At 45.7% G+C, this 16,844-nt stretch overlaps 1 protein-coding gene across 1 annotated transcript in view; it reads right to left on the bottom strand.

The window, feature by feature from the left end:
• Nucleotides 1-7,241: 7,241 nt before the first annotated feature.
• GABARAP (GABA type A receptor-associated protein) overlaps nucleotides 7,242-16,844 on the bottom strand; it is a 29,152-nt gene continuing 19,549 nt past the window's right edge. Inside the window, exon 4 of the mRNA XM_073564062.1 lies at nucleotides 7,242-7,492. Coding sequence (XP_073420163.1) covers nucleotides 7,427-7,492 — 66 coding nt within the window. The 3' untranslated portion in view covers nucleotides 7,242-7,426. The remainder of the gene's footprint in view (nucleotides 7,493-16,844) is intronic.

Below are 16,844 nucleotides of genomic sequence, written 5' to 3'. Positions count from 1 at the left end.
GCTCTGCCTCCTTTGCATCACTGCATCCCGCAACCTGCTTACCTTTGGCGTAGTCGACAGGATGCAGTCTACAGGCGCAGAGTCAGCAGACCAAGTGGTCATGGGTGCCCCACAAGGGCCAGCTTGCCACTGGGGGCCATGCTCAGCAATCTCCCAAAGTTTACAGGGAGCAAACCACTGCTGTGGGACTGGACTGAGCAAGTCAAGGGAATGCTGAGAATTCCCCGCAACGACCCCCGCTATGCAAGCAGAGATTGCCGTGATGGCACTGGAAGGGGAAGCTAGATGTTCTGTGATGTTCCGGCCCCCACATGAGCAGAAGACCTTCACTAAGGTGCTGCAGATTCTAGGGGAGCTGCATGGAGACCCCACTGATGTTGGAGAATTGTGGATGCGATTGATTAGCCGCGTTGAAAGGGAAGGGGGGATCTGTGACCCAGTATATGAATGCGCTATAAGAGGTGCATGCAGCGATCACTGACCGGGATGATGTGGGCGTGTAATTCTGAGGGATCGACTTGTAGCAGGCCTCAGAGATGCGCCACTTAAGCAAGCTTTGCGGGAGCGCCTGCGTGTTTATCCACGTGCGACTTTCCTAGAGATTGGGGCGGAAGCACGCGCGAGAGCAGGAGCAGGGAACGGCAGCCTTAGCATGGACGGTGAGGAGCAGGGAGGTACCCACTTCGCCCGCAACTGAACCAGAATGGGCCAGTGAGATTCTGAAGGAAATGTGGAGAGAGGTCTGGCCTCAGAAGGCCCACCCCTGTGGCTCCGACTCCGTCCAGAGACGAGATTAACCCTGGGCCTCACTTGCCTGTGGCACATCGTCAGGAAATGGGGCCATCCTGAGTAGAGAGAAAACCGACATGCTAGAAGTGTGGAGGTGTTGGACTCTATGCCCGAGGGTGTGCAAGATGGGGAGGGTCGCTTACCCGGCAGCCGTTAAACTAGTGGGCTCCGTGGCTGGGGGGACGCCACCTGAGCAGCCAAGGAGGAGAGAAGGCAGTCCCACAAGTTTAATCTCCCCGAGTCCCCTCCTGTGGGCTGAAATGGATGGACGAGCCGTCCACTGTTTAGTTGACAGCGGCTCCCAGGTGACCACCAGAAACGTATTTCAGACATCATTTTTCTGAGGCGACAGGGCTGTGATCAAGTTAACGGCAGCCAACCAGTTGCCCATCCCGGTCGCAGGGGTGGTCTGGATGTAAATCACTGTATGCGGTAATCTGTAGCTATGAAAGTCTTCGAAAGAATTATGATGTCCCACCTGATAAAATTCACGCAGAAGCTATGGGACCCGCTTCAGTTTGCCTATAAGGAGAATCGTTCGGCAAACGACACTGTCAATCTGGCACTGAAGTACATTTTGGATCATACAGATGAACGGCACTCATATGTCCGGATTCTTTTCATGGACTTTAGCTCAGCGTTCAATACCATTGATCCGAATTTACTTCATAAGAAAATGGTAGCTCTTGGAGTCCCTCTCAACTTATGCTTGTGGATTTGTAACTTCCTGACAGCCAGGATACAGAGTGTAAAAGTTGGACCATTCACTTCGGACACCTTGGTCACAAACATCGGGGCACTTCAGGGGTGTGTTTTGTCCCCGTTACTGTTTTCTCTCTATACGAATGAATGCATCTCCTCAGCAGACTCCGTAAAAATCTTGAAATTTGCCGATGATATGACACTGATTGGTCTCATCTGGGGAAATGCTGAAGACTTGTATCGGAGTGAGGTGAAAAGAATATGTGACTGGTGTAAAGCCAATAATCTTGTACTCAACACTAAAAAAACTACTGAGATGGTTGTGGATTTTAGGAAAGATCAACATGAGATACTTCCAATCTACATCCATGATGAAGTGGTTCTTAGGGTCACAGAGACCAAATTCCTTGGTGTTATCATCTCTCATGATCTTAAATGGGGGAAAAACGTGGATGCTGTTATAAGAAAAGCACAACAGAGGATGTTCTTCCTGCGTCAGCTGAAAAGATATGGTTTGTCTAAGAATCTGCTGATCTTATTCTTTAATGCTGTCATCAGATCTGTGATTTGTTCCTCTCTGATAGTCTGGTATGGGGGAGCCACTGCGCATGACAAACTCCGCTTACAAAGGACTTTCAGAACAGCAGAGAGAATTATAGGTTCCCCCCTGCCTAAAATCCAGGATCTTTATGATAAGAGTATTCGATCCCACGCATTGAAAATTTCATCCGATCCCTCTCACCCGGGATACTCCTCATTCCAACTACTCCCTTCAGGACGTCGCTTCAGAGTCCCCAAATGCAGCACCAACCGCCATATGAACAGCTTCTATCCACTCTCTGTTCAACAATTAAATCGTCATGTGTAGACTATATACTGTATCTGTCATAGAATCATAGAATCGTAGAGTTGGAAGGGACCTCCTGGGCCATCTGGTCCAACCCCCTGTCTTGTTAGATGTTACTTGTTGTATCTGTTGTTATATATTATGTTGCCTCTTTGCCACAAAGAATTCCTTGTATATATGTAATATGTACTTGGCGATAATAAATTTGATTGATTGATTGAAAAGATGTGGGCAGGAAGGGAATCATGTTGACCGCCAGGGGCCCTGCAGTGACTTTGGGGATGAGTGTGTTGAAGGAACTTGGGACTCTGTTGATCAGCAAGCAGTCAGATGCCTTTCTGGACCAATGAAGCCCACAAACCCCTCAGAGGAAGGTCTTCCAACAATTGATCCAGGTTGCTCAGGCCCAAGAAACGTCGAGTGGAGGGAAAGATTTGGGAAAAGTGATAGTCCCTGCCGCTGCTAAACTTGTCCTCCCGCCAGGGCAGGCTGTTCTCACTCTGCCTGTACGAACCTGCACACTGCTCTCCAGAGAGAAGTGGCACAGGTGATGGGCATGCCGGAAGAGCAGATGAGACCGGAGGCCGTCCAGTTGGTGGTGAAACAAGGCGACCCGTGGACTGTGGCCGTCACCATGACCCCTGGCTGGAAGAATGAAGGAGGGGCGACAAATCTATGAATACGGGCCGATCTGACAGGGCTCACACCACAACAGGTGCAGCAGTTGGAAGCTGTGCTGGAGCGTTACCAGGATATCTTTGGCCGGCATAAGGACGACTTCAGATGAAGCACAGCCATAACCCATGAGATTGCCACTGGAAGTGCTGCACCGATTCGGGAGAGATCATAGAATCTTAGAGTTGGAAGGGACCTCCTGGGCCATCTGGTCCAACCCCCTGCTCAAAGCAGGATTCACTAAATCATCCCAGTCCGATGTCTGTCCAGACTCTGTTTGGAGGCTTCTACTGAAGAACTCACCACCTCTCGTGGCAGCCTGTTCCACTCATTGATCACTCTGTCAAAAAGTTTTTTTCTAATATCTAATGTGTGTCTCCTCCTATTCAGTTTCATCCCATTGCTTCTAGTCTTTCCTTGTGCAAATGAGAATAAAGTTGATCCTTCTACAATGTGACAGCCCTTGAGATATTTGTAGACAGCTATTAAGTCTCCTCTCAGTCTTCTCTTTTGCAAACTAAACATTCCCAAATCCTGCAACCTTTCCTCATAAGACAGGGTTTGCAGACCGGTCACCATTCTGGTCGCTCTTTTCTGAACTTGCTCCAGTTTGTTGATGTCTTTTTTAAAATGTGGTGCCCAAAACTGGACACAATATTCCAGATGAGGTCTGACCAAAGAGGAGTAGAGGGCAATAATGACTTCACGTGATCTAGACTGTATGCTTCTGTTAATACATCCTAGAATTGCATTTGCCTTTTTTGCTGCTGCATCACACTGTTGACTCATATTCAGTCTGATCTAGTATCAGATCTCACCGCAAATATACCAAGAAGTCAAAATGCTGGCCCATATATTACAGAGTGGAGTCATACGAGAGCTAGAGCCCGTGGGCAGCTCCCATCGTCTTAGTAAGGAAAAAGGACGGGACTCTACGATTTTGTGTTGACTATAGGCTGCTGAATTCCTGCAGTGAGGGATTCCTACCCAGAATTGAGGAGTCATTGCCCCTTTGTTATGATGAATCACCGAAGGAGGAAAAAACAAAATACTAGCTAAGTCCAGAAAAACCAGAGAGGTTGGCAGCTATCGGATTGCAGACCCCTGAACCTATCCACAACAACTAGCAGTAGCCGTGGGGGGTTCCCACGGTGCCCTAGACCCCTCGATCACAGCCGGAGAACTACATAGCCTAAAGACAGAAAGGGGAAAAACTAAACTGCCCCAGAGCAGACCCCAAAGCAATAGGCAGCCCCCAACATATAATGACGGTGAAGCAAGATGAAAACACTAACAGATAGAAAGATAGGTTGAGCAAACGATCGGGCGCAAGCTAACTAAAATAGGACAGGATAGGAAAGCTGCTGTCTGCCATCCGCAAAAACCCTAACTAAAATGTGCCAACCGACTGATAGGAAAAACAGGCCCTGAAGTCGCTAGGCTTCAAAAGACTAAATCAGCACTCCGGTATATTCTGAAGACAGAACAAAAGACCAACAGATCAGAGACAAAAATGGAATTCTGCTCACCCCCAGCCGGGGATGGCAGAACTCCCAAAAATCAAGGCAAAGCAAAAACAAAACTGAAGTGTACAAAGCAGAGCAGAAAAACTTAGCTTTGAGACGCAGGAATCAGACTGGTCTCCAAGAATCCAGCAGGATCACCAGCGAGGCAGAAGGGAATCGGCAGGCTTATATCCAGTCCTCAATTCCAGCCACCCAGTCATCATCTAGCTGGCCAGGTGTTTGGTAATCAGCCACACTACCTTCCTTCACCAGAGGAGGGAGTTCATCAGACCTCAACGGTGAAGGGAAAAATGAACTCACAACACCCTTAGTCTTTCTTCTAGACTAAGTAATCCTAATTTTGCTAATCTCTCTGGGTATTGTAGTTATTTTTCCCCTTTATTTTTGTTGCCCTCCTTTGTACTCCCTCTAGTTCCATTATATCCTTCTTGAGCACCGGTGCCCAAAATTGTACTCAGTACTCCATGTGTGGTCTAACCAGCGATTTGTACAGAGGCAGTATAATGCTCTCATCATGTGTATCCAGACCTCTTTTAATGCACCCCATGATCCTGTTTGCCTTGGCAGCCGCTGCCTGGCACTGGCTGCTCCTGGTAAGTTTATCATTAACTAGGATCCCCAAGTCCTTCTCCATGTCAGATTTACCCAGAGGTTTCCTGTTCAGTGTGTAATGGTAATATTGATTCCTTCTTCCCATGTGTATAACCTTACATTTATCATTGTTACACCGCATCTGCTACCTTTCGGCCCAAGTTCCAAACTTATCTAGCTCCATCTGTAGCAGAATTCTATCTTCTCTTGTATTGACTGCTTTACATAGTTTTGTATCATCTGCAAATACCGATATTTTACTGTGTAAACCTTCTATCAGATCGTTAATAAATATGTTGAAGAGGTCCCAACACCGACCCCTGCGGTCCCCACTGGTCACAGCGACCCAGTTAGAGAATATACCATTTATAACCCCCCTCTGCTTTCTATCACTCAGCCAGTTACTTACCCATTTACACACATTTCCCTCAGACCTGGCATTCTCATTTTGTGTACCAACCTCTTGTGTGGCTCGGTATCAAAAGCTTTGGAAAAATCAAAGATCTACCACATCCAATGACTCACCTTGGTACAGTCTATAGCTTACCTCTCCATAAAAACTGACTAGATTGGTTTAACAGGAGCGATTCCTCATAAACCCATGCTGATATGGAGTTACACAGTTATTCTCAGTGAGATTATCCAGAATAACGTCCCTCAGAAACCCCTCACATATCTCACCAACAATAGAGGTTAGACTTACTGGCCTATAATTTCCAGGGTCACTTTTAGAGCCCTTTTTTGAATATTGGTACCACATTTGCTATGCGCCAGTCCTGTGGAACAGACCCCGTCGCCATAGAGTCCCTAAATATAAGAAATAATGGTTTGCCTATTACATTCCTTAGTTCTCTTAGTACTCGTGGGTGTATGCCATCCGGACCCGGGGATTTCTCTATTGTAATCTTATGTAGCCGGTTTCGCCCCTCTTCTTGGGTTAGATTGGTGACCCTTAATATCGGGTTTTCTTTGTCTCTCGGCATTTCATTTTCCACCGTGAATACCATGGAGGTGTTTAACCCCTTTCTGACACCTGATGTACTATCCAGTCCAGGTGACCTGGGCCCAAATTCCCATGGACGGTATAGTATGTCATCGCGATTAGCTGTGCTCACGGGGGGGGGAGTGCAGGTGATCGCAGATGGGTGTCAGCTGATTATCACAGCTGACACCTGGCACTATGTGCCAGGAGCGGTCACGGACGGCTCCTGGCACATTAACCCCAGCATACTGCGATCAAACATGATCGCAGTTTTCTGGGGCATAGGGAAGCTTCGGGTAGGGAGGGGGCTTCCTGGGTGCTTCCCTGAGACCCTCAGAACGTGATGTGATTGCGCTGTTCCGAGGGCCTTCTCCAAGCAGGCCCCCAGATCCAAGATGGCCGCCGGGGCCTTCCGGATCCCACAGGGAGGAGACTTCTCAGTGCCTACTGCGAGCAGGCACTGAGAAGCCTCCTACTCTGCCTGCCAGATTGCTGATCTGACTCAGTGCAGTACAAAGAGTCAGACCAGCGATCTGACACTATATAGTGATGTCCCACACTGGGATAATGTAAAAAAAAAGTATATATATATAAAAAAAAAAAAAAATTCCCAAAATTGTGCTGATGTAAACATGTGGGAAATGTTACTTATTAAGTACTTTGTGCGCCATATCTCTGTGCTTTTAAAAGCAGGAAAATTAAAAGTTGGAAAATTGTGAAATTTATAAAATTATCACCAAATTTACTTTTTTTCACAAATAAACGTAAGTTATATGAAATGTTCCACGAGAAAACAATGTCAGAATCACCGGGATCCATGGAAGCTCCAGAGCTATAACCTCATAAAGGGACGGGGGTCAGAAGTGTAAGAATTGGCCCGGGCATGAACGTGCAGACCACCATTGGGGGTGAAGGGGTGTAATATATTCGCTTTTTCCTCGTCTTCTACAATCATTCTTTCCCCACAATTCTTTGAGGCTCCTACACTGTCACTTATGATTCTCTTACTGCTGATATAGTGGAGGATCAGTTTGGGATTAGTGTTACTCTCCGTAGTATCGCGCTTCTCTGTTTCCGTGAGTCATCACCATTTTTCTTCCCTTATTTTCACACACAAGATGGACACAGAACAGGTCAAGTTAATTTATTACGAACAACCCATAATAGGGCTGAAGAAAAGGGGAGAAAACTCTACAACCCCGAGATAAGGAGCCCGAAGGGGCAAATAAACCAAGATTACAGGATTAAAGAAGAAAACTGAAGCGAGCAGAGAAGGGCGGAAGAAAAACCATCAACAGGGCAGAGGGGTAACGATTACTGCCCGTACACACTCTCATCACTGTATGCAATGTACAGGAAGCAGTCCTCCTCATGGTGTTCCTACAAGGAAGGAGAAGAGACGTCACGTCACTACTACAAGCTCTGCCATTCCTGTACTGTACACACAGCTCTACACTACACCTCCATCCTGTATCTACTATTCCTGTACTGTACACACAGCTCTACACTACACCTCCATCCTGTATCTACTATTCCTGTACTGTACACAGCTCTACACTACACCTCCATCCTGTCCTGTATCTACTATTCCTGTACTGTACACACAGCTCTGCACTACACCTCCATCCTGTCCTGTATCTACTATTCCTGTACTGTACACAGCTCTACACTACACCTCCATCCTGTATCTACTATTCCTGTACTGTACACAGCTCTACACTACACCTCCATCCTGTATCTACTATTCCTGTACTGTACACACAGCTCTACACTACACCTCCATCCTGTATCTACTATTCCTGTACTGTACACAGCTCTACACTACACCTCCATCCTGTCCTGTATCTACTATTCCTGTACTGTACACAGCTCTACACTACACCTCCATCCTGTCCTGTATCTACTATTCCTGTACTGTACACACAGCTCTACACTACACCTCCATCTTGTATCTACTATTCCTGTACTGTACACAGCTCTACACTACACCTCCATCCTGTCCTGTATCTACTATTCCTGTACTGTACACAGCTCTACACTACACCTCCATCCTGTCCTGTATCTACTATTCCTGTACTGTACACACAGCTCTACACTACACCTCCATCTTGTATCTACTATTCCTGTACTGTACACACAGCTCTACACTACACCTCCATCCTGTCCTGTATCTACTATTCCTGTACTGTACACACAGCTCTACACTACACCTCCATCCTGTATCTACTATTCCTGTACTGTACACAGCTCTACACTACACCTCCATCCTGTATCTACTATTCCTGTACTGTACACACAGCTCTACACTACACCTCCATCCTGTATCTACTATTCCTGTACTGTACACAGCTCTACACTACACCTCCATCCTGTCCTGTATCTACTATTCCTGTACTGTACACACAGCTCTACACTACACCTCCATCTTGTATCTACTATTCCTGTACTGTACACACAGCTCTACACTACACCTCCATCCTGTATCTACTATTCCTGTACTGTACACACAGCTCTACACTACACCTCCATCCTGTATCTACTATTCCTGTACTGTACACAGCTCTACACTACACCTCCATCCTGTCCTGTATCTACTATTCCTGTACTGTACACACAGCTCTACACTACACCTCCATCCTGTATCTACTATTCCTGTACTGTACACAGCTCTACACTACACCTCCATCCTGTCCTGTATCTACTATTCCTGCACTGTACACACAGCTCTACACTACACCTCCATCCTGTCCTGTATCTACTATTCCTGTACTGTACACAGCTCTACACTACACCTCCATCCTGTCCTGTATCTACTATTCCTGTACTGTACACAGCTCTACACTACACTTCCATCCTGTCCTGTATCTACTATTCCTGTACTGTATACACAGCTCTACACTACACTTCCATCCTGTCCTGTATCTACTATTCCTGTACTGTACACACAGCTCTACACTACACCTCCATCCTGTATCTACTATTCCTGTACTGTACACAGCTCTACACTACACCTCCATCCTGTCCTGTATCTACTATTCCTGCACTGTACACACAGCTCTACACTACACCTCCATCCTGTCCTGTATCTACTATTCCTGTACTGTACACAGCTCTACACTACACCTCCATCCTGTCCTGTATCTACTATTCCTGTACTGTACACACAGCTCTACACTACACCTCCATCCTGTATCTACTATTCCTGCACTGTACACACAGCTCTACACTACACCTCCATCCTGTCCTGTATCTACTATTCCTGCACTGTACACACAGCTCTACACTACACCTCCATCCTGTCCTGTATCTACTATTCCTGTACTGTATACACAGCTCTACACTACACTTCCATCCTGTCCTGTATCTACTATTCCTGTACTGTACACACAGCTCTACACTACACCTCCATCCTGTATCTACCATTCCTGCACTGTACACACAGCTCTACACTACACCTCCATCCTGTCCTGTATCTACTATTCCTGTACTGTATACACAGCTCTACACTACACTTCCATCCTGTCCTGTATCTACTATTCCTGTACTGTATACACAGCTCTACACTACACTTCCATCCTGTCCTGTATCTACTATTCCTGCACTGTATACACAGCTCTACACTACACTTCCATCCTGTCCTGTATCTACTATTCCTGTACTGTACACACAGCTCTACACTACACCTCCATCCTGTATCTACTATTCCTGCACTGTACACACAGCTCTACACTACACCTCCATCCTGTCCTGTATCTACTATTCCTGTACTGTATACACAGCTCTACACTACACTTCCATCCTGTCCTGTATCTACTATTCCTGTACTGTATACACAGCTCTACACTACACTTCCATCCTGTATCTACTATTCCTGTACTGTATACACAGCTCTACACTACACTTCCATCCTGTCCTGTATCTACTATTCCTGTACTGTACACACAGCTCTACACTACACCTCCATCCTGTATCTACTATTCCTGCACTGTACACACAGCTCTACACTACACCTCCATCCTGTCCTGTATCTACTATTCCTGCACTGTACACACAGCTCTACACTACACTTCCATCCTGTCCTGTATCTACTATTCCTGTACTGTATACACAGCTCTACACTACACTTCCATCCTGTCCTGTATCTACTATTCCTGTACTGTACACACAGCTCTACACTACACCTCCATCCTGTATCTACTATTCCTGCACTGTACACACAGCTCTACACTACACCTCCATCCTGTCCTGTATCTACTATTCCTGCACTGTACACACAGCTCTACACTACACCTCCATCCTGTCCTGTATCTACTATTCCTGTACTGTACACAGCTCTACACTACACCTCCATCCTGTCCCGTATCTACTATTCCTGTACTGTACACAGCTCTACACTACACCTCCATCCTGTCCTGTATCTACTATTCCTGTACTGTACACAGCTCTACACTACACCTCCATCCTGTCCTGTATCTACTATTCATGTACTGTATACACAGCTCTACACTACACTTCCATCCTGTCCCGTATCTACTATTCCTGTACTGTACACAGCTCTACACTACACCTCCATCCTGTCCTGTATCTACTATTCCTGTACTGTACACAGCTCTACACTACACCTCCATCCTGTCCTGTATCTACTATTCCTGTACTGTACACAGCTCTACACTACACCTCCATCCTGTCCTGTATCTACTATTCATGTACTGTATACACAGCTCTACACTACACCTCCATCCTGTCCTGTATCTACTATTCCTGTACTGTACACAGCTCTACACTACACCTCCATCCTGTATCTACTATTCCTGTACAGTACACAGCTCTACACTACACCTCCATCCTGTCCCGTATCTACTATTCCTGTACTGTACACACAGCTCTACACTACACCTCCATCCTGTCCTGTATCTACTATTCCTGTACTGTACACAGCTCTACACTACACCTCCATCCTGTATCTACTATTCCTGTACAGTACACAGCTCTACACTACACCTCCATCCTGTCCCGTATCTACTATTCCTGTACTGTACACACAGCTCTACACTACACCTCCATCCTGTCCTGTATCTACTATTCCTGTACAGTACACAGCTCTACACTACACCTCCATCCTGTCCTGTATCTACTATTCCTGTACTGTACACAGCTCTACACTACACCTCCATCCTGTCCTGTAACTAGTATTCCTGTACTGTACACACAGCTCTACACTACACCTCCATCCTGTCCTGTATCTACTATTCATGTACTGTATACACAGCTCTACACTACACTTCCATCCTGTCCTGTATCTACTATTCCTGTACTGTACACACAGCTCTACACTACACCTCCATCCTGTATCTACTATTCCTGTACTGTACACACAGCTCTACACTACACCTCCATCCTGTATCTACTATTCCTGTACTGTACACAGCTCTACACTACACCTCCATCCTGTATCTACTATTCCTTTACTGTACACAGCTCTACACTACACCTCCATCCTGTCCTGTATCTACTATTCCTGTACTGTACACACAGCTCTACACTACACCTCCATCCTGTATCTACTATTCCTGTACTGTACACACAGTTCTACACTACACCTCCATCCTGTATCTACTATTCCTTTACTGTACACAGCTCTACACTACACCTCCATCCTGTCCTGTATCTACTATTCCTGTACTGTACACAGCTCTACACTACACCTCCATCCTGTCCTGTATCTACTATTCCTGTACAGTACACAGCTCTACACTACACCTCCATCCTGTCCCGTATCTACTATTCCTGTACTGTACACACAGCTCTACACTACACCTCCATCCTGTCCTGTATCTACTATTCCTGTACAGTACACAGCTCTACACTACACCTCCATCCTGTCCTGTATCTACTATTCCTGTACTGTACACAGCTCTACACTACACCTCCATCCTGTCCTGTATCTACTATTCCTGTACTGTACACAGCTCTACACTACACCTCCATCCTGTCCTGTATCTACTATTCCTGTACTGTACACAGCTCTACACTACACCTCCATCCTGTCCTGTATCTACTATTCCTGTACTGTACACACAGCTCTACACTACACCTCCATCCTGTCCTGTATCTACTATTCCTGTACTGTACACAGCTCTACACCTCCACCCTGTCCCGTATCTACTATTCCTGTACTGTACACAGCTCTACACTACACCTCCATCCTGTCCTGTATCTACTATTCCTGTACTGTACACAGCTCTACACCTCCACCCTGTCCCGTATCTACTATTCCTGTACTGTACACAGCTCCACACTACACCTCCATCCTGTCCCGTATCTACTATTCCTGTACAGTACACACAGCTCTACACTACACCTCCATCCTGTCCCGTATCTACTATTCCTGTACTGTACACACAGCTCTACACTACACCTCCATCCTGTCCTGTATCTACTATTCCTGTACTGTACACACAGCTCTACACTACTCCTCCATCCTGTCCTGTATCTACTATTCCTGTACTGTACACAGCTCTACACTACACCTCCATCCTGTCCTGTATCTACTATTCCTGTACTGGACACACAGCTCTACACTACACCTCCATCCTGTATCTACTATTCCTGTACTGTACACAGCTCTACACTACACCTCCATCCTGTATCTACTATTCCTGTACTGGACACACAGCTCTACACTACACCTCCATCCTGTATCTACTATTCCTGTACTGTACACAGCTCTACACTACACCTCCACCCTGTCCTGTATCTACTATTCCTGTACTGTACACACAGCTCTACACTACACCTCCATCCTGTCCTGTATCTACTATTCCTGTACTGTACACACAGATTCACACTACACCTCCATCCTGTCCTGTATCTACAATTCCTGTACTGTCTTAAAAAGGAGAAAACGGAGTAACGGATACAAAATATATGCAAAAGTATAAATTTTATTAATACTCACATCAAGTGCTGACAAGTATACAAGTTGACTAAAATAGGGGGGATAAGCCCCAATGATACAACAATCAGGACAGACAAGGACAGGGTAAATAAAATGATACCAGTGCTCGAAATCTACATGGCACAACGTTCAGTCAGCCCATGGGCATTGCACATAACAGACATGTGTCTAATGGTAAAAGATAGTCAAATATGGCATACTCAATTAAATGTGTATTGTACATAGTTGTACATGTCTAGAGCGCCAAAAAAAAAAAAAAAAAAAAAAAAACCATCCAGAGGGGTCAATGTGCAAGAGGATAAGGGTGATAAAGCGCCTGTGGCGGGCGCGAAACGTACGTCGGGTGTCGTTGCATGGGCCTTCACCTCCTCTGCTCCCCGGTAAGCAGCCTGCCTTTACTTGTTTCCACACTTCGGTCATTTGGACCGCTGGGCGGGTCGTCTCCCGGGTTCTCTCTGGCACAATTGTGCAGTTTTGATATGCTGATACATATGTTATTTACTATGTAAGAATCCTTCCACATGTCATTGATTCATTTATGTTCAGTGTCCATTGGACTTGCACATTGACCCCTCTGGATGTTTTTTTTTTTTTTTTTTTTGGCGCTCTAGACATGTACAACTATGTACAATACACATTTAATTGAGTATGCCATATTTGACTATCTTTTACCATTAGACACATGTCTGTTATGTGCAATGCCCATGGGCTGACTGAACGTTGTGCCATGTAGATTTCGAGCACTGGTATCATTTTATTTACCCTGTCCTTGTCTGTCCTGATTGTTGTATCATTGGGGCTTATCCCCCCTATTTTAGTCAACTTGTATACTTGTCAGCACTTGATGTGAGTATTAATAAAATTTATACTTTTGCATATATTTTGTATCCGTTACTCCGTTTTCTCCTTTTTAAGATTAGCATATGGAGTGGTAATCCATGCACAAGGCGTTTTTGGACCATGGTCACCGCCTTGTCTCGTTCTCTGATACTGGGCATTATCATATATGAATTCCTGTACTGTACACAGCTCTACACTACACCTCCATCCTGTCCTGTATCTACTATTCCTGTACAGTACACAGCTCTACACTACACCTCCATCCTGACCTGTATCTACTATTCCTGTACTGTACACACAGCTCTACACTACACCTCCATCCTGTCCTGTATCTACTATTCCTGTACTGTACACAGCTCTACACTACACCTCCATCCTGTCCTGTATCTACTATTCCTGTACTGTACACAGCTCTACACTACACCTCCATCCTGTCCCGTATCTACTATTCCTGTACTGTACACAGCTCTACACTACACCTCCATCCTGTCCTGTATCTACTATTCCTGTACTGTACACAGCTCTACACTACACCTCCATCCTGTCCTGTATCTACTATTCCTGTACTGTACACACAGCTCTACACTACACCTCCATCCTGTCCTGTATCTACTATTCCTGTACTGTACACACAGCTCTACACTACACCTCCATCCTGTCCTGTATCTACTATTCCTGTACTGTACACACAGCTCTACACTACACCTCCATCCTGTCCTGTATCTACTATTCCTGTACTGTACACAGATCTAAACTACACCTCCATCCTGTCTCTACTATTCCTGTACTGTACACACAGCTCTACACTACACCTCCATCCTGTCCTGTATCTACTATTCCTGTACTGTACACAGCTCTACACTACACCTCCATCCTGTATCTACTATTCCTGTACTGTACACAGCTCTACACTACACCTCCATCCTGTCCTGTATCTACTATTACTGTACACAGCTCTACACTACACCTCCATCCTGTCCTGTATCTACTATTCCTGTACTGTACACACAGCTCTACACTACACCTCCATCCTGTCCCCTATCTACTATTCCTGTACTGTACACACAGCTCTACACTACACCTCCATCCTGTCCTGTATCTACTATTCCTGTACTGTACACAGCTCTACACTACACCTCCATCCTGTCCTGTATCTACTATTCCTGTACTGTACACACAGCTCTACACTACACCTCCATCCAGTCCCCTATCTACTATTCCTGTACTGTACACACAGCTCTACACTACACCTCCATCCTGTCCTGTATCTACTATTCCTGTACTGTACACAGCTCTACACTACACCTCCATCCTGTCCTGTATCTACTATTCCTGTACTGTACACACAGCTCTACACTACACCTCCATCCTGTCCTGTATCTACTATTCCTGTACTGTACACACAGATCTACACTACACCTCCATCCTGTATCTACTATTCCTGTGCTGTACACACAGCTCTACACTACACCTCCATCCTGTCCTGTATCAACTATTCCTGTACTGTACACAGCTCTACACTACACCTCCATCCTGTCCCCTATCTACTATTCCTGTACTGTACACAGCTCTACACTACACCTCCATCCTGTCCTGTATCAACTATTCCTGTACTGTACACAGCTCTACACTACACCTCCATCCTGTCCTGTATCAACTATTCCTGTACTGTACACAGCTCTACACTACACCTCCATCCTGTCCCCTATCTACTATTCCTGTACTGTACACAGCTCTACACTACACCTCCATCCTGTCCCCTATCTACTATTCCTGTACTGTACACAGCTCTACACTACACCTCCATCCTGTCCTGTATCTACTATTCCTGTCCTGTACACACAACTCTACACTACACCTCCATCCTGTCCTGTATCTACTATTCCTGTTCTGTACACACAGCTCTACACTACACCTCCATCCTGTACTGTATCTACTATTCCTGTACTGTACACACAGCTCTACACTACACCTCCATCCTGTCCTGTATCTACTATTCCTGTTCTGTACACACAGCTCTACACTACACCTCCATCCTGTACTGTATCTACTATTCCTGTACTGTATACACAGCTCTACACTACACCTCCATCCTGTCCTGTATCTACTATTCCTGTTCTGTACACACAGCTCTACACTACACCTCCATCCTGTCCTGTATCTACTATTCCTGTACTGTACACAGCTCTACACTACACCTCCATCCTGTCCTGTATCTACTATTCCTGTACTGTACACAGCTCTACACTACACCTCCATCCTGTCCTGTATCTACTATTCCTGTACACACAGCTCTACACTACACCTCCATCCTGTCCTGTATCTACTATTCCTGTACTCTACACACAGCTCTACACTACACCTCCATCCTGTCCAGTATCTACTATTCCTGTACTGTACACAGCTCTACACTACACCTCCATCCTGTCCTGTATCTACTATTTCTGTACTGTACACACAGCTCTACACTACACCTCCATCCTGTCCTGTATCTACTATTCCTGCACTGTACACACAGCTCTACACTACACCTCCATCCTGTCCTGTATCTACTATTCCTGTACTGTACACAGCTCTACACTACACCTCCATCCTGTCCCGTATCTACTATTCCTGTACTGTACACACAGTTCTACACTACACCTCCATCCTGTCCTGTATCTACTATTCCTGTACACACAGCTCTACACTACACCTCCATCCTGTCCTGTATCTACTATTCCTGTACTGTACACACAGCTCTACACTACACCTCCATCCTGTCCTGTATCTACTATTCCTGTACTGTACACAGCTCTACACTACACCTCCATCCTGTCCTGTATCTACTATTTCTGTACTGTACACACAGCTCTACACTACACCTCCATCCTGTCCTGTATCTACTATTTCTGTACTGTACACAGCTCTACACTACACCTCCATCCTGTACTG

The sequence above is a fragment of the Dendrobates tinctorius genome, unplaced genomic scaffold (genome assembly GCF_039654945.1).
Source record: "Dendrobates tinctorius isolate UK_male_01 unplaced genomic scaffold, ASM3965494v1 ptg000424l, whole genome shotgun sequence".
Classification (NCBI taxonomy): Eukaryota; Metazoa; Chordata; class Amphibia; order Anura; family Dendrobatidae; genus Dendrobates; species Dendrobates tinctorius.
Note: the sequence above shows the minus strand (reverse complement) of the source record. Positions and strands in the feature narration are given on the sequence as shown.